The sequence below is a fragment of the Podarcis liolepis genome (genome assembly GCF_965112155.1).
Source record: "Podarcis liolepis genome assembly, chromosome: 14".
In the NCBI taxonomy this organism is placed as follows: domain Eukaryota; kingdom Metazoa; phylum Chordata; class Lepidosauria; order Squamata; family Lacertidae; genus Podarcis; species Podarcis liolepis.
This window is the reverse complement of record NC_139569.1, coordinates 20,154,672-20,177,775: the sequence shown is the minus strand read 5'-3', so window position 1 is coordinate 20,177,775 and position 23,104 is coordinate 20,154,672. Positions and strand designations below refer to the sequence as shown.

Here is a 23,104-nt window from a genome sequence, read left to right as displayed (position 1 = left end):
CCAAGTGGGGATTTGAATCCTTATCTCCCAGGTTGCACCACATTGTGCCAGTGCACCACACTGGCTCTCACTGGCATGAGTTGGTAACAGTGAGTTAAAGAGTAGCAGCAGCAGCAGCCAAATCAAGGTAGACAGGGAAGTTCACAGGGCAAAAGAAAAAGGAACAGCTGACATCAGGCCTCTGGGAGGGACCACTTACCGGCACAGGCGTTGAGGTTGCAGTGCTGCTAACTACAGCGGGCTTCAAAGAAGAGGTCAGCAACTTGGCCACTCCTTGCGTCCCTCCGCTTGAACTGACATTCGGACCCCCCGGTGGAGCAACCAAGGTCAGCTTCTGGGAGACCAGGGCCTTCTTCACCATGGAACTTGGCGACAAGCGACTGGGAGCCTGCCCAGGAGAAGGAAGCGATGTGCCTGGGAGCAGGTTCCCCGGGGAGGAGGAGGAGGAGATTTGGTTTGTGGATATGCTGGATGTGGAGCTGCTGGAAGAAGCTGCCATGTGACGTGACAAGGCCACAAAAGGCGACTTGAACGACTGCCCCAAGGAGCCAGGGGTGCTGGGGTGCTTCCCCGTGTAGCTCAGAGTCAGAGAAGAGGAATTGGGGGTCTTGTGGGTGCTGCCAGACCCTGGGGAGATGGTCGAAGAGGAGGAGGAGGAGGAGGAAGAATGGAAACCGGGTGATTTGGTGGGGGTCTTGACCTGCTGATGGAGAGGAGGCCGCTGGGGCAAAGGGGAGATGATCTTGGGACCTTGCAGCTTGACAAAGGGAGGGGATGCGGAAAAGTTTTTCTGCTGCTGGGAGCCCAGGGGGAACACCTTCACCTGGGGTGTTTGGACTGGGGTCGAGGTCTGGGGCCCATGAACGGTGCGTGGCAGGCTGTGATGCTTCGGCTTAGACTGGTGGGCATCCGGAATCTTGGCAGGGGGAGCCTGGCAGGAGAGTTCTCTGTAGCTGGAGTTCTCTGTCTTTTTGTCCGGAGGAGACTGGCCCAGTGCCAAGGCCTGTTCGGCCAGAAAGTTGAGCGGTGACTGCAGAGAGCTGCCGGCTGGAGACGGGGCAGGTGAGGGGCTTGGCTTGGAGAAGCTCCTCTTCTCTTCCAATGTGGTCTGAATGGGGGGTTTCTCCAAAGGCACCTTTGGGGTGGCGGGGAGGGTGAAGTCAGGGCTTCCCCCCGTCCGGCTGTTAAGAACAGCCAGTTCCTTGGAGACAGCTTCCAAAGACGAGGCAGCATTGTGGATCAAGTCCTCATCCAGAGAGTCGTCCATGCTGAAAGTGGGAGGAGCAGCTGTGCTGCTGGGAGTTGGGGTTGAACTCATGGCCAAGAGTTCCCTGGTCTGAGGGCTGAGGCCAGCTGCAACTCCCTGCGACTCTGGAGAAAGCGTAACTCCGCTGCTTGAGTGGATCAAGGGCACAGGAAGGGGCGACTTCTTATCTGGCTTACAGGACGACTCCTGGAAGACCAAAAGGGAGATTAGACAGGTTATAGACTTAATGCTATTTGCCCAGCTATTTTTTTCTTAGTCATTTTAAATTGAAGGAGTATCACTTGCCCAAAGGCTCTAGATAAAATGGATTACAGAAGGAGCTGTGTACATGCTGTGCAAAGGCACAATTGCTACCAGGAAGAGAAGATTAAAATGGGGTTGCTTTTATGTTAAAAGCGGCAGAGTTCTTTATACCATACATTCCGGAGTTGTGCAATTTCAACAGCAAAATTAAAAGCAATGCAGGAATATGAACATCTGGAGAGAGCTTTGGATGCAGCTAGACATGCATTTTCCTAGAACATGATACTTCCTGCAGCTGTAGTGCTGAATGCTGTAGAGACTACTTCAGTTCTTCTATCAGGACAAAGCCTACTTGAAGGCAATTAATCCAGAAAGGATACCAATTTGCTACACCTCTTTTCCATGAAGTTTTTGGCTCAAATCCCTCAAAGCCAGTACCTAAGCATCCTTTCAACTACATTGGCTTACACTCATCTTGTTCACTTGGACCTTGGCCTCACTTTTCTTAGTTGTCTGCCCCTACTCCTGCCAAACACACATTTAAAAATCTAATGTTCATTTCCAAGGCCATCATCGCAGGGAACTAGCTGGGCTTACATTGCTTTGACAATCAAATCTAGAAAAGCACCATGTAAACTCAGGGCACAAATCATAGGAGTGGGTCCTGGAGAGCTGTTTCAATGTACACAAGAAGCAACTGTATCTTCCCCATATTCTCATATGTCCCAACAAGACGCAATCAGGGATGAGTGCTAATAGGAGCCCAGGTATAACTGCTCACCTTTCCTTTCACCTTTGGAGGCGCCATGACTTTCTTCTTTGTTCTGTAGGGAAACACAAGTAAGAGAAGAGATTATCTTACTTCCAGGTCAGCATGATGTAACCTGCCAGGGGAGGCCAGCTAGAGAACCTTAAGCCTTCTAGTGCCTACGACAATCCATGGGGGCCAGTTACAACTGAGACATATGCTCAAATGGTGAACAACCTTGGGGAGTGTTGTGTGTGTTTGGGGTGCAGACACATATAAAGATGAGCTGTGGTTCTGTGGCAGAGGACCTGGTTGGTATGTGCCAGGTCTCACCTTTAAGTTGCTGGCATCTCACATAGCTGGGGCGGGGGGCAGGGAATCAGTGGGAAAGCTGCTGCCAGTCAGAGCAAACAGTACTAGGCCATGTGGGTCAGTGACCTGACTCCGCACAAGGCAGCTTCACATGTACATTCACCAAGGATGCCTGCTGCTGTACAGTATAGCACATACTGATCCCAGTTTGTTCCTTCAAACTTTATCTGATTTTGCCAGCATTGCTACTCCACCGAAGAAGTGCTGGCAGTGCTATTCTGCCATTTCTCATGTCTGATCCACAAATAAAAAACATGCAATAAGGCAGAAGGCCCTGCAGAAGTTCATGTTTCTCCATGCTGGAGGATATCCACGTGCACAGTTGCCATCTGAGTGACAAAACGTGACCAAAGACTAAACAGCACGAGCACAGGACAGATTTCCTGTACTGCAAGCACGGACAGATACTCACGGAATTGATGTAAGGTGACCATGCACTCGCCTGCTTTCTTTAAAGAGGGTTCTGAAAAAAGGAGAGAGGAAGCTGAGCCAGACCTGTTGGGAATCAGATCTCCAAGCAGCAGAAATGAGCCTTTCAAGCTTAAGATCCTAGTGCCTCTAGCAGAATCCCGAGAACAGAATCTTTCTGTTTTTAAAAGGTAGTTTCTAGACCCCACTGTTGCAAAGAAAAGTTACACAAAAACATGCAGACAGCTCTTGCTGTGGGTTAGAAACCATGTATGTAAATCAAAGATGACGATGACCAACTTGAGCAGCAAGTGAGCCATCAGTAAACATGCTGCAATGCTGCATATTGTCCTTCTGAAGACCCCTTTAGACTGTTAAACATCTGGAGCAACCTCTTTTGCAGGTTTCCTTTCATCCTATGCAGCTGCCTGGCCCACTACTCTACTCGCAGTCATGCCACTGACACTCACACTACAGGTAGGGCTGGGTGATATCTGATCTTCAATATCACAATAGATCACCAAACAGAAATCATGATATCTCAAATATATCATGATATATACCCATGGCGGCTGAGGGCTGCCCTGCAGGGGAGAAAGGCCCCGCTGTGCCTCCCCACAGAAGACAAGGGCTTCACTGGGAATCCCCACGATGGAGGTCCTCACTACACCTATTTGCAGGCAGAGGGCCTGACCAGGAGTCCTCACAGTGGTGGAGGGCCCCATCACAGAGGATGGTGTGCTGCACTTCCCTGGGGCGGCAGAGAGCTTTGCCGTACCTCCCCACAGTGGTGGGGGGCCTTGCTGCGCCTCCCCATGGCGGTTGAGGGCTTTACAATGTATGGAAGTAGTAGATTTATTAAAAATGACTTCCATATACTATATTTTCAACTAAATTAAAAATAGTTCAAGTGATTTACTAGTAAAGTTGCATCTGCTTCCCCACTCAGAGGTCTAAGCGGAATCTATGCATGCATAAGCCCCAATGAGCTCAGCTAAACTTCTACTTTTAGACTTTCAGAAGACATCTGAAGGCAGCCCTGTTTAGGGAAGCTTTTAATGTTTGATGTATTACAGTATTTTAATATTTTTTGGGAAGCCGCCCAGGGTGGCTGGGGAAGCCCAGCCAGATGGGCGGGGTATAAATAATAATATTATAAATAACAAATTATTATTATTATTACTATTACTTTCCTGGGAGTAAGCCCCATTGAATTTAGTAGGGCTTGCTTGTGAGCAGACACACATTTGTTTGCACTGCTTACCGACAAACACCCTCTGCACCATTCTCACACAATAGCCAACCTCCCATTTCAGCAGAAGGCAACCAGTTAAATCTTCTCCTCTCCATTTCCCTGACAGAGAAGCCCCCCCCCCCGCAAAAGCCCTCATCCCATCAATCTCTCCCTTTGTATCAAAGGGAGGGACGGAGGGCAAGCAAGCAAGCAAGCAAGCATGCAAGCGAAGACTTAGTCTCATTTAAATAAATAAATAAACCTTCCTTTTTAATGTGGAGGAAAGCTATTTAGGCGGGAAATAAACACACTTCCTCCCCTTTTATCCACCAGTGAGGGTGGGTGGGTGGGAGGGAAGAAAGGAAGAAGTGCTTTCCAGTTCTTTGTTTACATTCCCTGTTTACTTTTCCCCTGGATCTTTGATAGCCTAGCCAGGGGAGTTGCTCCTGGATTGTTAGCTGGCTCTGCATAAATAGCTGAGCTCAGAGTTTTGAGAGCAGGAAGTTCTGCTGAAAGAGTTGGTTTGTGTGCTTGCTAGGGATTAAAACTGGCTGCAGCTAAGGGCTTCTATCTTTATTTCTCAGAAGGGAGGGACAACAAAGCAAGGAGAGATGTGACTACCTTCTCACTGATGAAAGTAGCAAGAAACATACCAGTGAAGCTGAAAGAGTTTCCTAGTTTGTGTGAAGGCTTATAGGAGGGAAGAGGGAGAGAGCAAACAAAGCCTGTAAAGTATCTGTTCGGCTAGGCTACCTCCTCCGAAGCTGTCAAGTTTCAACCTTCTGTTCACAGGTATATTGCCTTGTTGAAACACTTATCACAACATTATTTCAATACCGGTATTCAAGGGTATGGCAATTTATTGCACAGCCCTAACTACAGGTATCAATAAAATGGCTGAACTGCCATTTCCTGACATTCAAAGTGACCATTATTGTGGGCTTGCCCTCTCTACATTGAAAGCAGGGCTGAGGAACCTGTGTCCCTCAGGATGTTGTGGGACAGAGCCAGCATTGCCAATAGGGTCAGAGATGGGGCCTAGAGTACCTTTCGGATGTTGGGGATGCCTCTGCTATGTCTAAATTATAGCACATAGTGATTAGTCAGCCTTGTTCCCTCTCACCTGGACTGCATCCAGCCCTTTGGCCAAAGTGGCTTGATTTCTGCATCCAGGAAAGTCTTCACATAATCCTCCATTGACTGAGCCTTGTTCTTTTCACGGTCATATCCGTCCAGCTTGATTTTCACCGCCTGACAGAGCAAATCCCTAGAGGAGGAAGTTTACCTAGGTTACCCAGACCATACTCTTTGCCCCCTGTCCCCCAACCCCTTCAGTTTGGGAAGGTTATTTTAAACACAGCCTTAATAAGTTCAGCCCTTGTATTTGGACAATAATGTATATACCACTATGAACCAGACAACAGATCTTTCCTAAATCTAGCAGCAATCTTGGGCTTCAAATTCAAGATGAACGCCAAGGCCAAAATGCTGAAGCCAGGTTACATCTTCATACCAGACACCCCACCCTAGGTCTTAAATTCAAAACACACCAAGACCCGGGTGAAAACTGCAGCCCCCATACATTTGAACCAACTCGGCAACAAATAAAGCTGTAATGCCCAGAAAAGCAGATACAGGTGTATTTTCCCTGAAGCCAGGGAACAAGGCTGTAAAACCCAGTCTTGTCCCCTCTGACTTTGCCAACCTGATTTCATCAATCCACTGAAACTTCTTCCGAGGTCCCATGATCCGCTTTCCTCCTTTATCGTCATCTTCCTCGTCATCTGAACAAACTCGTTCTCTCTGGTCCTTGTCCTTTTCCTCTTCTAACATCCTGAGAGGAGAAGAGAAGAGGGACACTGAAATGCAGAATGGTAATTGGATCCACTTCTAAAATATTCCCCCTCCCCACTAGTATAAGCATTGGGTGTATACAGAGTGGAATGCAGAGACAAAAACCAAAAACAAGTTGAAAACGCACTTCGCAAACTTGGCCTGGGTGTGTGCTTGGCACTCTTCCTGGTATTTGGCCATCTGCTCTGGCATTGCCCTGCCAATGGCTTCCTTGAGTTTTTGAAGAGGGTCCTTCATCCGCCCTCCCTGAAGAAAAACAAAGAGTTAAGGACTCTGACCCAGCATTCATACAGGCAGTGAGATTGTTTGTGAGAGGAAAGCACTCCTTTTGCACACCCCTTACTTACTCATTTAAGCCTAGTCACTAAACGAGGTCTAGACTTCAGATGTAGTTTGCTTACCATCCAACTTTCATATTTAACTTCTTGTTAATTATGTTGCTTTGAATGTTATACTTTATATTTGACTTTCTTCTATACTGTTTTCTTCTGGATTCTTTTATTTGACATTTTAATGTAAACCGCTTGGAGATTTTTTTCCTTAAAAATATAAAGCGGTATAGAAATGAAATGAATAATAATAATATTTAGAGCTTGTTCAGACAGCAAGAGCTAGGAGTCAAATATTTTCAGACATGGCTTCAAAATTATAGAACCTATGTTCTAAAGAAGATTGGAAAGCTACCTCATCACATTTCCAGTGGAGTGCCAAGACCCTTCTCTGCTGATGGGCATTTGGCTGGCCTGGGTCATCTCCTGTTTTAACCTGTAGCTCTTTGATTTTGCGAAATTTATAGCGTGTTTTGTATGGCTCTATTCTTTCATGTGTTAGGAATTACTTTGGGCTATTTAGAAAAGGGGTATAAAAAAGCTTTTAATAAATAAAATTCCCTTTTCATCACCAAGAATTTGTTTTTTGCAAGGTTAAAGAAAGGAAAATCTAGGCCAGCCCTCATGTGGGAACCTTTTATCCCTTATTAGAAATGGCGATAGCATTGAAATTCAGAAACACACATTCCCTTCTCCATGAGCAGCCACTGAGCCCAAAAAGAGATGTTCACAAATCCAGTTTATGACATGGGACATTTCTTTCTATGGTTGACACCACTATCACTTACACCAGGGGCCTGGGTGCCAAATACAACCCATCTGTCACTTGGGACTCTCCCTGGGCCACACACCCGCCTTGTTTTTACCTGATGGGGATGTCCTTGAACTCTGATTATGCTTCTTGCTTGTTTGGGCTGACAACTGATGTGAGACAAAACTGCCTTAGTGTACAAAGTTAAAACATTTATTGGTCCACCCACTTTTGCCTCTGAACCCATCCGCCACTGGCATGTGGGCCTCAGGAGGGAATTACCGGTACCTTACACTGACTAGTAGCACTGCATGTACGTGACCACTCACCTGTTCATAGGCATAAAGCCGGCGGGCACGTTTGAGCAGGGTGTCTTTGTTGCAAGGCAGGAAGGAGGCCAGGTGAGCATACACCCCTGAGCGGACCTGGCTGTTCAACTCCCGAGTTTGCAGCTCTATACTGAGGGCAGAAAAAGGCAAAACTATTTAGCTCTGATCCAAATGCCTCCCTTTGACAGCAGAGTAAGGGAGCCCAAGCAAAACATGGTAAAGTAAAATACTGCAAAGGCCCTTTTAAAAAGCTTCAATTTAAAATCTAAATAAAGAAAGTTAAAGGTTTAAAATAAATGAAACAATAACAACAAGGGGGGGAAATCAGTGGCAAACAGTAATGGCAAAGTCTAAAGGACGTATTATGTAGAAGTCAAAAGCTAATCTGAACAAGAGTTTCCATGGACTATGGGCAGATTTCCTTGGCTGTTGCCATTCATTTTTATATAGTAGTCTCTTGCACTATTAGGACTGAACATGTGGAGCAAAACCTATGGTAGATATAGTTCTCTCAAGTATTTAAGGTCAAGCAGAGCTTTGGAAGCTTAAGACCCAGCACCTTGAATTGGCACAAACTGGCCCCCATTGGATGTGCCCTAGATGAGGCAAAACACCTCTGGCCCTTGCCATGACCATTCCTGGTTATGCCCCAAGGGTTTTTCATTTCGGCAGCCAGATTTCAGCAGCAAAGAAGTCGTATTGTTGCTGCTATTGCTGACGGCTGGAAGACAGTAACCCTTCCTAATCTACTGGAAATCACCCAGAGAACTACTAGTACCTTCTGCCTACATCTGCCTTATGCAAACACCATTCTCTCACTTTCATTCTCTGAGCTCACAGGGTTCGGATGGTACATTTGGGAAAGTGACTTACTCCAACAATATGCTATTCATTTCTTGGTTGAAGAACTTGTGTTTGCCTTCTCCTTCAGCCACCCTGGCAGCCTGGAGTTCACAAAAAGACCAACACAGAATAGTTAATAACCAGAGATGCAGGGAAAGGGCCAACTGGGGGGCGGGGTGTAAGGGGAAGGGAGGAAAAGGGGGAGGAGAAGTCAGTATATTCTACAGAAGTCAAAGCCCCATAGCAGTTCCTCAAACGAAAGGTGCTTCAATTCTTCATAACTAGGTTAATGCCCAAAGCTGTAGAAAGCTGCAGCGATATTAACACTGAAATGAGTCAGAATTGATTCCTCCATTGGAACTTCCCCCCTGCAGTTCTGGAAGCCAAGATTCATTTCCACAAAATGGCCAAAATCCGAGGGAGAGATTCAACATCATGCCAGCAAATGCAATGGAGCTTCCCCTTCTCCTAACCTCTACCCCCTGAGCCCCAATCTGCTCTGGAAGGTCCCCCAAAGTCTGGACATCTTCAGAAGCAGCATGGAATCCTTCTGCTTGGGTTGCCTTTTTGCCATTTGTGTTTTAACATCTGCATTTAATTGATTATCTAGATTTTATTGTAATGTGATACTCCAGACTCAAACATCCTTTCAGGCAACAGGTTGTGGTTCAACGAGGAATATAATTTCAAAAAGTGCCTTTTCTCAAAAAGCCCTTTGCATTCTTGGAGGAAAAATGGGAAAGGATGCAATTTTTCTAGAAAATTTTCCCATGTGCTAAATTGCTTGGAATATACATACGTTTGGTTCTAATTTTATGCACATCCCAAACAACTCCCAGTCACAAATCAATATAATGGGTACGTGCATGAGAGAGAATTTTTTTGCTATATGCTTCTTAGTCAATATGAAAAAAGTTAATTATAACTTTGAAACTGCACAATTAAGACTGGCAATGTATGCATTCATTATTATGTTTTTGGGTACAGTTGGGTCTTAAAGTATTTTTAATGCAAATATAAAAATACGCATTTTAAGGATTTTTTCTAAGGAAAAAAGTTATGGAAATCATTCCATATCTCATTACTGGAATCAGGTGCATTAACCTTTTCAGGCATGCATAGTTAATCTAGAACAGAGGTAGCTCTGCTATAGATTGAAACTATAATACAAAGATTCTCTCCACCTAAACCTCAAACTGTACTCCAGAGTCCACAGGTGTAGCAGTACAACCACTTACTCCACAAACCTATGCAATAAGTAACTCAGAATGGCACTATGTGAACACACACCTCACAACTGCCTAAGCACCCAGCTCAGTTGGGCTCTAGGACTGCCAGCTTGGCTGTTGCCACTCATTAACAACCCAACTTCTCTGAATAATGCCACCTCACATCAGACCACAGCAAGAATCTGACGGCCTTCTGTCCTCGACTGCTGTCCTGTGTGCACCATATTTCAAACTGGCTTTCCATAAAGAACCTCTTCAAAACATGGAAGCAAGCAGCAACCATAGGGGAGATCACACGCTTTGCATGCAAAAGGTCAGTTTCCATCCCTGGCACCCCCAAATAAAGGAAAGAAAAACCCCTGCCTAAAACTCTGCAAAGCCACGGCCGGGAAGTGAAGACAAGACTGGGCTAGATGGACCAGCGTTCTTGACTCTGCCTGAGGCTGCTTCCTAGCCTGAAGAACTGTACCTATTGTCTATCCTGTAAGAGACATCAATTGCCACATCCGGTATGATCTGCTGTTACCTGTGTCAGTTCCTCAATGCGCTTCTCCAGTGATCCTGGAAGTCCTTCAGGGAGGGAGAGGGGCTGCTTGATGTCCTGCTCTAGACCCATCCCAAGAGGGTCACTCCCATCTTCCATGTCATGGAAAGGGCTTTCTTCTGGAGATTCATTGAACAGCTGTTCTAGATCAAGATCTGTCAGGGAGTCCATGGCTGAGGCAGCTTGAAGGAGCTCATTGTCACTGCTGTGGCCAAAGAAAGAGAGGAGCGGATCGGGCAGGCTTTCCACTTCCCGCGGTGTTGGAGTTTCAGCCAGAGAAGGGACAATAAGCTTTGGCTCGTCGTCCCGCTTCTTCTGAGCTTCCTTTTCCTTTTGAAACTTCTTCAGCATTTCCTTGTAACTTGGGGCTCCAGAATATTTCTTCTTCTTCTTTTCCTTGCTTGCATTCAGGGCTGTGAAACTATAAAGGAAACATGGTACATATGAGGGAAGTAAGGTGTCCAGCCAGTTGAGCACCGACAACCTAACAGTGCCCTAGCACTGAACTTTAATTTGATTGTTATGGTAGAATCCTAAACGTGTTATTTCAGATGCCACACTATGTTCCATGGAACTTGCAGGGAAATGCACAGAGACTTTCAGCCTGTGAGTAAATCATATAAACTCTCCAACCTTCAGCAATGCTTGAGGCAGTGCAGATTATATAAGGTGACACATTCTGTCCTAACTGCAAATTGGTAAGAGGAAGATTTTATTGTGCTATTTTAGAGGACAGGGGAAATAAAGTTACTTGCGTGAACGTACACGTATTTGTGGAAGTCAATAACTTAAGAGTCATTTCTTCTAGAATCATTATTCATTTTACTGCTCTATCACAAAGGAAATCATGACCAGTCACGTGACTCCTTTTCGCTGCTGGGTCATCTGAACAAGCTCTATATCAAAATAAATTCTTGCCAACTCATTTTTAAAATCATCTATAGCATTTATTTCTGCATCATGCAAAATAATTCATAATCCTTATCTTGCTCACCCTCACAACCTTCCTGGTTTGTTTATAACAGAGATTTGATTAACACAAATCTGGAAAACTGGTGGCAAAAAGAGGGATTTGAGCCTAATTTAGATATCCCACTCCAAGGCTTAGAATTGTTTTTCTAGTGTTTCCTTTTTAAAATCCACAAAAGAAGTTCCATCTAGGAGAAAGATGATACCCATCTATTAAAAAAAGCACTTTGATACAAATAGCTGACTTACCCAGTTTTGGGAAACTTAGATTTTTTAGATTTCTTTTCTTTCTCATAAGAATCATCTTTCTTCTTTTTCTTCATCTTCTCACCTCCTTCTTTTAATTTTCGTTTCTGGGAATTAAATAATTTTAACAATTGTCATTACGTAGCACCTAAGAAGACACTAAGTGATTTAATCACTTGTTAGCAAGAGTGTTCATGGATGGATTTACATGCCTGAGCAACACCTTTATGAAAAGAGAGAAAGGTGCTGCTCAGGCATGTAGTCATTCATGAACACGCTTGCTAACAAGTGATTAACTCTCCATTATGGTAAAAGGAAAAGATGAAGCATCTCTAAGGGCAAGGAAGATATAAGGTTGTTAAGGATCGTCTCCAAGCCCAAAGAGGGCTGCAAAACACTTTCTCAGGCAGCCCCCAATACTAGAACAACAGCTTGGAGTCATGCAAAGACCAAGAGAAGATTCCTCATCTCTTTCAGCTACCAGATTCAATGAAGTCACCCACAGAATGAAATTAGTGAGTTGGATCCAACTAAGGCCCCATCTGCACTATACATTTAAAGCACTACGACTTTAAACAGCCATGGCTTCTCACAAGACACCCTATGAACTGTTAAGGGTGCTGAAAGTGATTTGGAGAACACTATTCCCATTCCAGAGCTTTAATTCCCGAAGTTCTCTGAAAAGAGGGATTGATTGTTAAACCACTCTGGGAACTGTAGCTCTCTCAGCACCCTTAACAAACAACAATTCCCATGATACTTTGGGGGAAGCTATGACTATTTAAAGTGGTAAATTGCTTTAAATGTACATTGCAGACGGGACCCGGAGAAACACTCTGAACAAATTAATGGACGTGACTAATGTAAGTCCATTGATTTCCTCCTACCCATGAACTATAAACCACAGGTAGCACTTTCATTTCTTTTTAAAGGGAGGGAAAGCCTACTAGCTATGAGGTAACCTCAGTCACTATAACCTTCCATTAAAGGGGTCACTCTGTGTTGCTTACAATATGAACTGCAAGCAGGGTAAATTATAAACCATCTACTTCCTGATTTGTCAAGAGTGCACTGAAGGTCTTTATGTCCTCTATGCTGAACAACTATTTTTATATTTTCTGCTTTGCTTGGGGTAAGTAAGTCCACACATAATTTCAGCCTTTGGGCTTCTTTCAGATAACAAAATATTATATCCACCCACTGACCCCTTCGTCTGCAGTCACATTTTGTAAGCCAACAAAACCACACTTTATTGAAGGCTCTATTTAAAAAAGAAAGCACCCAGAGCATCTTATTCCCAGACCTTAGGTGATTTCTTCTTTTTCTCTTTGATAAAGTCATCCTCCGACTCCGAAGCCTGCCGGAACTGTAGTGTTCCAGAGTTGATGTAAAAGCCTCCATACTTGGTTGTTAGAGATGCTGGAACGAGCTCATCGTACTGGGGGCAAAGAGGAGAGATCAGTCAGCAGTCTTGTAGAACCGATGGGTGTATGTGTGAAAGAACCCCAATGAAACCATGCTCACTTTTCCAGTGAATTGGCCTTGAAGTCACTTTGGACATGCAAAAACACCAGATTCTTACAGCTGCATCATTTTGTACATTCTCTTCCCTCATCTTTATTAACTGCCCTGACTATAATGCCTAGCTTTGTGCCCTGATTTTCCCTGTTTTGTTTTGGGTGCAACAGCTCCCACTCCCAAACCCTTCCCCCCCCCCTTCAGGCTATGTATGCTAAAATCCAGTCTTCTAGGAAGAAAAGAAAGGGGGAAAAGCTCTAAACATGCACCCAGGTCCTAGGGTCCTCTAGAGCAGGGGCAGGAATATCTACCGATCATTGGGCAATTTGCAGTAGGTTGGGGAGGGGTTCCAAATGGCAACTGTTTTATAGTGTGAATTGTTTAATAAATTTACCCCAGCAATTGCAATATTTAAGACCCAAAGAGTCTACAGAGTAAAAGGCACATGCAGGAGAATGAATCTGAAGATGACCCAGAAACTACAGGAAGGTAAGATGCTGCCTTACACCAAGTCATTTCACTGGCCCATCGAGGTCAGTATCATCTACACTGACTGGTAGCGCTTCTCCAGGCTTTCACAGAATCGGTTGGAAGGTACCCCAAAGGTCATCTAGTTCAACCCCCTGCAATGCAGGAATCTCAGCTAAGGCAACCCTGACAGATGGCTGTCTAAACTCTGCTTAAAAACCTCCAAGGAAGGAGAGTCCACACCCCCATTCCAGGGAGACCGTTCCACTGTCAAACAGCTCTTACTGTCAGACAAGAGGACACTACCAGCCCTACCTGCAGGCAGGAAAAACAACATAGCTCTGGAACCTGGAAACACAGCCTCCAAACCAGGTCTCTGTGCAGATGTGGCCTGGATGTTCACCCTACCTGGAGCACCCACTGCTGCTAGGGCAGACAGCTTCATCACCTGCTTTATTGTTGGGAACCAGAGCCCTCCACTGCTACTCACTGCTTCAGAATTATCAATGAAAGAATCGGATTCATCGTATCCATATCCCATATCTATCAGGTCCTGGACACGATCTTTCCTGCGCTTCTTTCCACCCTGAAACAAGAAAGGCTGATGGTTACCCATAATGGCCCCAGAGAAGGCAAGCTATTATTATTAATTAAATTTATACACTACCCTATACCGACAGGTCTCAGGGCGGTTCGCAGGATAAAATCACAACATAAAAACACAAACTACATAATCAAAATAATAATAATAACAACCCAATAACCCCATACAAATAATCAGAGAGGAAAAATTGAATTTAAAACACACGTACACAATATTTGTAATAAAACATATAAAAATAAGCATCCATCAGGTATTGTCAAGGAGTAGATTAAAATATCAATTTAACTTTATTCCAAATAGAAACATTTTAGCCATTGGTCCCCGTCCCCCCAATTGCAACCATTCATAGAAGCTCTTTGGTCCAATGGATCAAATACACTTCCATTGCTGAAATCTGTCACCTGCAGAACCTCCTGCTGGTGGCAGGGGCAGATGTGGAAGCCTGGACCTCAATTCCCATATCCCACAGCCCAAACAAACTAGCCTGAAGATCGCTAGGTAACTTTCGACTAGTCATTATCCCTTATCTCAGCCTACCCAGTAGGATTGTTGTGAAGATAAAATGGATAGGGGAGAACCATGCACACAGCCATGAGCTTTTCGAAGGGAGAGAGAGATGTAAATATTCATATTCCCTGAATACTGGTGCTGCACACATCACTTTATCAGGCACCAGCCTATAGTAATTACCATAGCAGTTCTTAGTTGTATACACACTCCTAACATGAATATAAACACAAGAATCACCCTGGTGTTAAAGACAACATTTCTATGAAGAAAGCTAAAACCAAGACTTTATTCTGGTACATGGCCACAATGAAGAAACGTACATATTTCTCTTCAAGCTTCCTGGCAAGCGCCTCTGCTTTATGCCTCTCCTTTTCCTCATCATTGAAGGGATCGGCAAGGTCTTTTTTCTGTAGGGGGGAAGCAAAAAGGGAGGTGAACAACATCAGAATTGAGTCAGTTGTCACACTGTTTCAGAGAGATGCCTCTTTTATCTCAAGGGCCAAGAGAGAGTCTGGAATATTCATGCTTGCAGACACGGTGTGTTGGAAAGGTGGGGACTTGGTTCATGCTTGTAGGAGATCGCATTGACAAAACCAGGAGAGCTTGCCCTTGGGCTTCCAGTCTAAAAGACTAAAAATAAAAAGTAAAAACACCCAGCAGCCACACGGGAAAGAAATTTGTCAAGTATGTGCCCTAAAAATAATCATTGTAAACAAACTTTTCAGTGTTGTTTAGCAGCAAGAACATATGTGAAGACCATAGAGATTCAAGTTTTAGTCCCAGATCAAATATTAGCATCAGCTCTCCTTCCCATCTTATTTGATTAATTATATTCCCATCACATTTGATTATCTGATTTGCTTAATAATTAATTTCATCTATATCTTATAGGTTTTCTTATATCTTCCCAGTAAGATATGCCCATCCAACCTGTTTAAAAAACCTCCAAGGAAGGACATTTGAAAATGGCCACCATAACCCCTCAGTCTTCTCTTCTCCAGGCTAAACATACCTAACTCCCTCAACTGTTCCTCAGAAGGCTTTGTTTCCAGACCCCTGATCACTTTGGTTGCCCTCCTCCATGCACATTCCAGCTTGTAAATATATTTCTTAAACTGTGGTGCTAAGAACTGGGCTGGGGTATTGTTTGTGGTGGAGGAGGGTTGCCATTATTGATATGAATCTTTCTTTTAGATTTTATGATTTACGTGGGAATTGTTCAGTTTGATTGTGTACTTTTTGACGGTTTGCTTCTTCATAGCTAGTTTTGTTACATTTGCAATTTTGATTCCCCCCCCCCCCATGTTGTAAGCCACCTTGAGCATGGTTATGGCTATGGAAATTTGGAATGCAAATAAAATGGTGGCTGGATGAACACAGTCCTCCAGGTGGGGTCTGATCAAGGCAGAATACAGTGGCACTATTACTTCCCTTCATCTGGACACTATACTTCTGTTGATGCACCCTAGAACTGTATTATTATTTTTTTGCTGCTGCATCACACTCTTTACCCATGTTAAGACTTGAGGTCTACTAAGACCCCTAGATCTTTTTTACATGTACTGCTGTCAAGCCAGGTGTCCACCATCCTTAAGAGATCTCAAAGCTTTGTTGTGGGGTTTTTGAAATGCACAACTAAAGAATGTGCAACAGGAACAATAAGATGTCCACATACTTTTTCTCCTGTGGAACTGCTTTTCCCTTTCCCTCGTGTATTCTTCAGCAGCTCTGGATAAAAGAACTCAGGACAGCGCTTGTGATCTGGCTCAAAAAGGGTGAGGGCAATGCGAACTGCTGCAGCCGCAGGTTCAGATTCCGGGGGGTGCTCTGTTCCTGTGATGTCCTCCCGGCGAGGCTTTTTCAGTAAAGTGGTGCTCAGTGGACCAGACAGAGAGGTGAGCTGGACCCTGTGGGGTTCCGTCATGGCTAGACTTACGTTGTAGTTGCTATCATGGCATGGTTTCCAACAGTCTAGGCCAAAGTCTTGACTAGTATATACATGAGGGCATCACCACTGGAAAACACGCACAGATGGATGCCAAATGCAGAAATTAATAGATATGCTAGATTCCTGCGTTTTAAGAAAAACAATGCAACAATCTCTGCTTTCATAAGAGGAGAAGAATCATCATCCCATAGCCACACCACTGCAGGTCAGCATGTGGCCCTTGAAGTTTATGCAGCACAACTCTGCTTCAAGCCAAACGTGAAGGAAAGAAAGAAAGAACTTTCTGAACAGTGCAACTTTTATGGAATCAGTTTCATTGTGACATTGGCCGGAAAGGTCAGTCTGGGCTATGTTACTCCACATCAGAGAATTTCCCACACTGGGAACTGACATAATGCAAAAAACACTGAACACATATGCTCCGGCCTTCTGCTGAATACAAATGCCGATCTGCTAGCATTCAGACCCAAACGAATCCAGATCCGTGGCATGTAGATAGTACTCTGAAACTTCTTTCCAAAGACGTATCTTCATATTTCTACCTAAAAGACAAAATCAGAAAGTTCCAGCCACAAAAAACAGAACAGGTGAACACACAATTTCTGTTCCTCCATGGACTATGTTTCAAATGAGGCCTGTCTGGCAGGTCTGGTGCTGTACTGAATAATGACTGTACCCGGTAACTCAGGTAGGGATACTCTAGCCCTCCAGATGCTGCTGAACTACAAGTGCCATCAGCCCTAGCATGTATGGCCAATGGCCAGGGCTGATAGGACCTGTAGTTCAGCAACATCTGGAGGTCCAAATGTTCCCCACTCCTGCTGTAACTGGATGAGATCTCTGAACGTCCAAGCAAATAATTTTTCCACACAATACTCAATTACACAGTTGGATGCCATGAAATGTAGTAATTGCTACTAAACAAATGATTTCAGAAAAGCATTAAATTCATAGAGAACATGCATACCCAAAAATATTAGCCATAACAGGCAGCAATGGAAGCTCCAGGTTCAGAAAAAGCATGCTTGTCCTTACCAGTTGGCAGAGACCAACCAATAAAAGCTTAGTCACTATTACACCCTCTCTGAGCACTCATCGGGGCACATTTGGGAACAGAGTGCTAAGCATAAACATTTGTTCTTAAGCCAACAAAGCAATTCTTACTTTTTTAGGATTGGCAGTAACCAATAGACATGGTTTGGGCTCTGACAGATTGTGGATGCAAATGCTTCATGCCAATAGAAGATAATCAACAAAATTATTACACAAAGTATTAGATGATCCACTCTCTAGAGTGAAAACTGACAGACAGAAAGTCCTCTAAATAGTGATGAGAGAAAAAGCCAATTGCGGCAGCTTGGATGAGGAACTGTTCCCAAATAAAATATCTACAACTGGAGATGTTGCTGCTGAATGACTGACTGTTCAATGTACAGCAGTAACATAGTACTTTGTTTCCCCATGACACAGAAAGTGAGATGCACACAAACAACATGCTTTGGAGAATACATTTGTGTGAGTCATGTCCTTGGGGGCACCTGCTACAAAAGTCTCTTTTTCAAATGACTCCCCCACCCGTTGCTTTGTGAGTAAACCCCAAGGAAAAATCTGTACCCACTGCCTTGTGGGAAATCCTTGGGAGAAGAAAAGGCAAAGGAATAAACCCTACACAAATCCGGAGTGGAGTCCCTAAGACAGTTGTCTTGTATGCCTCTTTCCAGCAACTCCTGCAGCTCAAGCTGATGCCAAATGTATTGCTATGTTTCCCTTTGGACCACATCAGCAAGGCCAAGAGTGGGTTCTTGTTGTCTGGGTAACCCAAAACCTCCATACACACTGCCCAGGTTGGCACCCCGGAGAGATTACTTCAGTGCTGCTAACGCAGCAAAAACAATACAGGAGGCAACAGCTACGAGTTACAAGTCTCTGCAGCCACAGCAAGCGCTGTGACTCTCCAGTGGTTTGGCTTCACCCCTGGAGACACATTCCTTTGTCTCTCAAGACAGATGGATGCTAACAACTACACTCTGTTCTGCTCTGTCTTGACAGCATCAGGTTGAGTGTCAGAACAAAACCAATCCACTTTCCTGTCAGTGCAATGGCACAATAACAGGATTAGGCCTGCGAAATCCAAGTAGCCCAGGCATTCACATATAGCATTCCTTTATTTATAGAACTTATTTCAGTTTCCAGAGTGTTAATGGAATGCATGCTTCTGGTCCCCATGGCAACAACAGGCCAATTTTTCTTTATTGTTTTCTGGCATTTAGTCACTCCCCACCCGCCTCCTTTATCTAAGTGAGGTTCACTGTAGGAAAGCTAAGCTCGAAAATAAGGTAGAAAAGTTGGCATGATGTGCTGCTTAGCAAAGCTGGGAAGTCCAAAGTTTAAATCATATAAACTTAGAAGGTGGCCTTTGAACAACCCACCCTTCAAACCTCACCACAACCACCTCATAATTTGGAATGCAGAGATAAAACCACTAGCTCACGTTTTATGACTAAAAGGATGGTTGAAATAACATGTGTGGCATGTTCTGGACACTAAGGAAATGTAATTAATGCAAGTGCAAAGTATTTGAAACACAGAAATAGGTTAATTGCCTTGCAGGATCTGAACAAAGTCCACCTGCTTCAACATTCTCTCTCACACACTGATGGGTCAGATAGATGTCTGGCTGTTTCCTCTGGACTTGCCCCTAGTATTCAGAGGTACACTGTCTCAATATAGGGAAGCCCCATTGTGCTGTTGTCCAAAAGACACCAGCAAGGGTACAAGATCTATCTTGACATATCTACTTAACCCCCAAAGTGGGAAAATCTGAGGCCCAACTCCCACCAGCCGCAGCAACATGGCCAATAATCCTGAGGAGTGATGGGAGTGCAGAGCCCAAGAACATCTGGAGGCGTACAAGTTCCCTCCACTGCTGGTGTGATCCAACACTCCCAATTTCCAAAAGCAGTCAAGAAAGCTTCTCCAGGAAGCCCACAAAAGCAGAACTATGGTCCTCCCCCCCCCCCACGCCTGCACCTTTATTTACCCATAGCATCTAGCGCTGACGTAGACTGCTACAGCACATGGAGGTTTTGTTTACAGACATCCCAGGTAGTAGTTACTGATGTAACTCACTAAGGGTTTTCCGGTGTGGCGTGTAAGAGGCTATGAAAAGATTCCCCCTCCTCCTCGTTCAGGCTTCGCGGTATCCAACTCCCCTCCCCCGCACCGATCCATGCACCCAAAATAAATGCAGAAGCACAAATGGCAATTTCCAACACTCTGCAAGGGCTGCCCACCCACGCGCACATTTCCCCTGCATTATGTATTAGGGGGAAAGAGAGGAGAAGGCCGAAGCTCATCTCCAAGTCCGGGTTAATCGGGCGGGGGGGCGGGGGGTTCAAAGAAAAGGTGTCGGTTATTCCCAGCCGGCGAGGTGGCGAAAGGAAGGCCCCGTTGCCCCTGGTAACGAGGGAGGCGCTTTGGAGCGCCTGGGGAGGTTTGTCCCTTCTCCCACCCTCTACCCGAAAGCAACGCTTACCGGCGCGCCTCCATTTCTTCGACTCCAAGCTCGCCTCGCGGCACCTCTCCGCCTTCCCTCCGGCTACCTCAAACCGTTGCCGCGGCCTCAGCAGCTAACCCTTCTCGCAAGCGCCGCCGCTGCTGCAACTGCCGCCGCCGCCGGATCCAATTCCTCGCTCTCAAGTCACGTGCAAGGGGAGAGGGCGGAGAGAACGAAAAACAACAAGCCAGGGTTGGAGGGAAACCCCCGAGGCCCGCGTCACGTGACCCCAACGGAACGCGCTCGCGCTCTTCGCTTTTTGACAAGCAGAGCAGGAGAAGAGGGGGGCGGGGGAGAGGTCACGCGCGGAGCTCTCCCGCGTCACATGCAAAGGGCCGGCCTATCAGAGAGCGCGCTGATCTTACAGGGCATCGCTTTCCATCCATCTCTCCTCTTCCCCTCCTGTCGGTCTTTGTATTGCTGCTGCTGTTGAGGAAAGGAGGGAGGGGGCGGCGACGGAGTGCGTGCTGCGCGCGCGCCAGCCAGTGTCCCGGTAGGCTCTGCGGCAGAGTGGGAGGGGGGGAGAGAGAGAGCGAGAGAGAGAAGGAAGGAAGAGGAATAGCAGTAGGGATCATCGTCGCTGCCAATTCTGGCTGCTGAGGGGCGGAAGGAGGGGGAGTCTGAGGAGGGGTGTGGCGGCGTCGGCTGTAGAGGAGGAGGAGGTGGTAGCGGCGGCGGCAGCAGCAACAGCGACGGTGCCGGCCGGGTCAGGAAAATGGCTGCGGCTGCGGCGGCTGTTCCTGTGAACCTGCGGCTCGGAGACCTGGTGTGGTGAGTTGCGGGGTGGCACCGGGGCGGTTGGGGGGCGCCTCCCCTCTAGAAAGGGGTGAAACGGGAAAAGCTGAATCTTCTGGCCTGGGCCTCGTAAGCCCGTAGGCGGCCATCGCCGCCGTTTGTGGGCAGAGCCCTGCGAGGGAGAGACACCCCCCCCCCTTCCTCAGGCACAAACACGGACTCGCCTTGTGGGAGGAGGCACGGGCAAGTCAGCCCCGCGAGGACTTGGGGCGGGATGTGGGGCTAGATTTGCCTCCCGACCACCTTCCTGGAGGGGAAATTTGCCACCTTTAAGGGGGTGGAGGAAGTCGTAGGGGGGCTGCTGGCGACTCGACTCGAAGGGCGGCGCGGCCTGGGGCATGTTGCGCGTGAGAGGAGTTCACTTTTAAGAGACAGAGAAAGGTAAGCTTTGGTGTGAGCGGAGAAAACGAGTAACATTATCCGGGTGGTCGGGAGATGGGGAGGAGTTAAATCTGAAACACCACCCCATGGCTTCCATTAAATGTAGCCATATTGGGGGCCACTACAGTTTCCTAAACACGCAACTTCAATAGTTAAGAGGCTTGGGCCTCCTCTGGTTTTCTGCATTTCTAATACTGGAAGAAACTGAGGTAAAGAGGCAAACTTGGTTGTGGGGAGGGGGGGGAGTGCGTGCTAATATTATCAGTAAGCTGGCAAACTTGTGAGGAAGGGATATTCCGCATCAATTGGGTTGGTCTTTTGGTAATAGAAATGGAGCCAAGGGTAAATTCCTGCCAGCACTCAGTGTGAGCCAGGAAGTCTTAGGATCAAACTTTATTGAAGCCTTAAGCAAGCTACTTTTTTCCTTTAGTTTTAGTTTTTAGACAGCATCATGGAGAAAATGGCACTGACGTATTCCGGAATGGAGCAAAGATTGTAATTAGAATTGCACAATAATGAATTAATTAAAAGGACTTTGAAAATTCAAATCAAGGTTACTGCTAAATAAATGGAGCTCTAGGTGGCTCGATGAGTGATCCTTTTAATTGGACCGACTAAATTCAGTGAGAGTTGTTCCGGAAGCTATTGTTTACTGTTGAAATCTGACTTCTTGAAATCATTGTAAATTGCAATGAGTACTTAAAGCAGAGTTGTCACACACAAAGTTATGAATAATGATAGTTATTTTAAATAACACGCTTAATGTACAACTGTCTTACTGTTTTATTTTACTTTTACAGCAACCCTGTGATTCAGGTTGCTGCTGTTCTTCTTTGCAGGATCTGAAGTGGAGAGGTAGTGACTTGGCCAAAGCCACCGAGTTAGTCCATAGCTGAGCTGGGATTTAAACTCAGGTTTTATATTGTAATCCTATTGATATTTACTCTGAAGTAAGTTCCACTAAGTTTAGGGGAGCATACTTCCACGTAAGTGTGCACTGGGTAGTGTCCTCAGAAGCTTTTGTTCTCATTTTTATTCTCATTTTGTCTTGTGGGATAGATCACCAATGCAGCCACTTTACGAATGGGAAGCATGAAAAGTGTAATGGCTTCTCTACCAAAAGGATACTTTCCTTTTTTAGACTAGTTAGTCCAATTGAGTTACTTGAAAAACCGAGGAACCTGCCCCCAGTACAACAGCTAACCAGGTTTAAATTATAATGAAGTGTAGTAGTTACTCTGCAAAAAATGCTTTCTAAACTTGGATTCTTTCTAGAATGTTATAACAACAGAATGTATGGCTTTTGTTAACGCATAGTTTAGAAGTGGGCAAATAAGTTGAGCTACATTGGAATTTGTTCAATGAGTAATACAAACCCTTTTCTCCCTGCTCCTTTGTGACTTCCCACAATCATATTATGCACTAAGAGCCACAAGGGAGCTGTTCCATAAAATTATTTGATACATCTTGACTGTCTCTTCATTATATGCCCAAAAATATTTTTTACAAAAACCAGAACTTCAAATTATGTTCTTAATTAACAAGCACAAAGTGATTGTTGAAAATCCCACATAATGCAGTGAGGATACTCTGGAAATAACATTGTTAGGCTGCAAAAATGTTTGCTAGGCTTCTGGGGATTGGCAAAAAAGAGATGGAGGGTCGCACTCTTGCAGCAAACTGTTGTATTTCTGTGCTGGGGGTGGGCACTTTCCTCATCTGATTCTCTGCCAGCCCATTCATTCACTAGCATAGAATTTTATGTACTCAGTTTTATGCATTAGTCCCTTTATGGTTTCTAGGCCGGTGCTTAAATGCAGGGTTGGTGTCATTGCTTGGTTGTGTTAGGGTTGAGGTACCAAATGGGGTAATCATCTGGAATTGCCAGTGTAATGGCCACCTTTTGTAAGAGAAGGAGCCAGTAATTATATGTGACTGTGCTGGAGTTGGTGCACAAA

At 45.3% G+C, this 23,104-nt stretch overlaps 2 protein-coding genes across 39 annotated transcripts in view; one reads left to right on the top strand and one right to left on the bottom strand.

Annotated features, from left to right (window-relative positions):
- The window catches only part of UBN1 (ubinuclein 1), a 28,291-nt gene extending 8,204 nt beyond the window's left edge, over positions 1 to 20,087 (bottom strand). For 2 of the 4 annotated variants that reach the window (XM_083473627.1, XM_083473630.1), the window contains exons 1-15: positions 19,950 to 20,087; positions 16,142 to 16,956; positions 14,787 to 14,873; positions 13,843 to 13,938; positions 12,670 to 12,804; positions 11,370 to 11,473; positions 10,134 to 10,572; positions 8,409 to 8,479; positions 7,536 to 7,665; positions 6,254 to 6,372; positions 5,978 to 6,106; positions 5,396 to 5,539; positions 3,043 to 3,093; positions 2,292 to 2,334; positions 200 to 1,453 (exon numbers count right to left, since the gene is read on the bottom strand). In XM_083473627.1, coding sequence (XP_083329753.1) covers positions 200 to 1,453; positions 2,292 to 2,334; positions 3,043 to 3,093; positions 5,396 to 5,539; positions 5,978 to 6,106; positions 6,254 to 6,372; positions 7,536 to 7,665; positions 8,409 to 8,479; positions 10,134 to 10,572; positions 11,370 to 11,473; positions 12,670 to 12,804; positions 13,843 to 13,938; positions 14,787 to 14,873; positions 16,142 to 16,390 — 3,051 coding nt within the window. In that variant the 5' untranslated portion in view covers positions 16,391 to 16,956; positions 19,950 to 20,087. Of the gene's footprint in view, positions 1 to 199; positions 1,454 to 2,291; positions 2,335 to 3,042; positions 3,094 to 5,395; positions 5,540 to 5,977; positions 6,107 to 6,253; positions 6,373 to 7,535; positions 7,666 to 8,408; positions 8,480 to 10,133; positions 10,573 to 11,369; positions 11,474 to 12,669; positions 12,805 to 13,842; positions 13,939 to 14,786; positions 14,874 to 16,141; positions 16,957 to 18,028; positions 18,133 to 19,543; positions 19,874 to 19,949 lie in introns of those variants that run through there. The other 2 variants (XM_083473628.1, XM_083473629.1) reach the window with 2 other exon arrangements.
- A 521-nt stretch (positions 20,088 to 20,608) lies between these two features.
- GLYR1 (glyoxylate reductase 1 homolog) overlaps positions 20,609 to 23,104 on the top strand; it is a 42,666-nt gene continuing 40,170 nt past the window's right edge. For 26 of the 35 annotated variants that reach the window (XR_014518836.1, XM_083473743.1, XM_083473737.1 and 23 more), the window contains exon 1: positions 20,609 to 20,741. Coding sequence is in view for 25 of the 35 variants with exons in the window: in XM_083473743.1 (XP_083329869.1) it covers positions 20,686 to 20,741 (56 nt within the window). In the remaining 10 variants the exon portion in view is untranslated. Of the gene's footprint in view, positions 21,147 to 23,104 lie in introns of all 35 variants that reach the window. The other 9 variants (XM_083473744.1, XM_083473726.1, XM_083473741.1 and 6 more) reach the window with 7 other exon arrangements.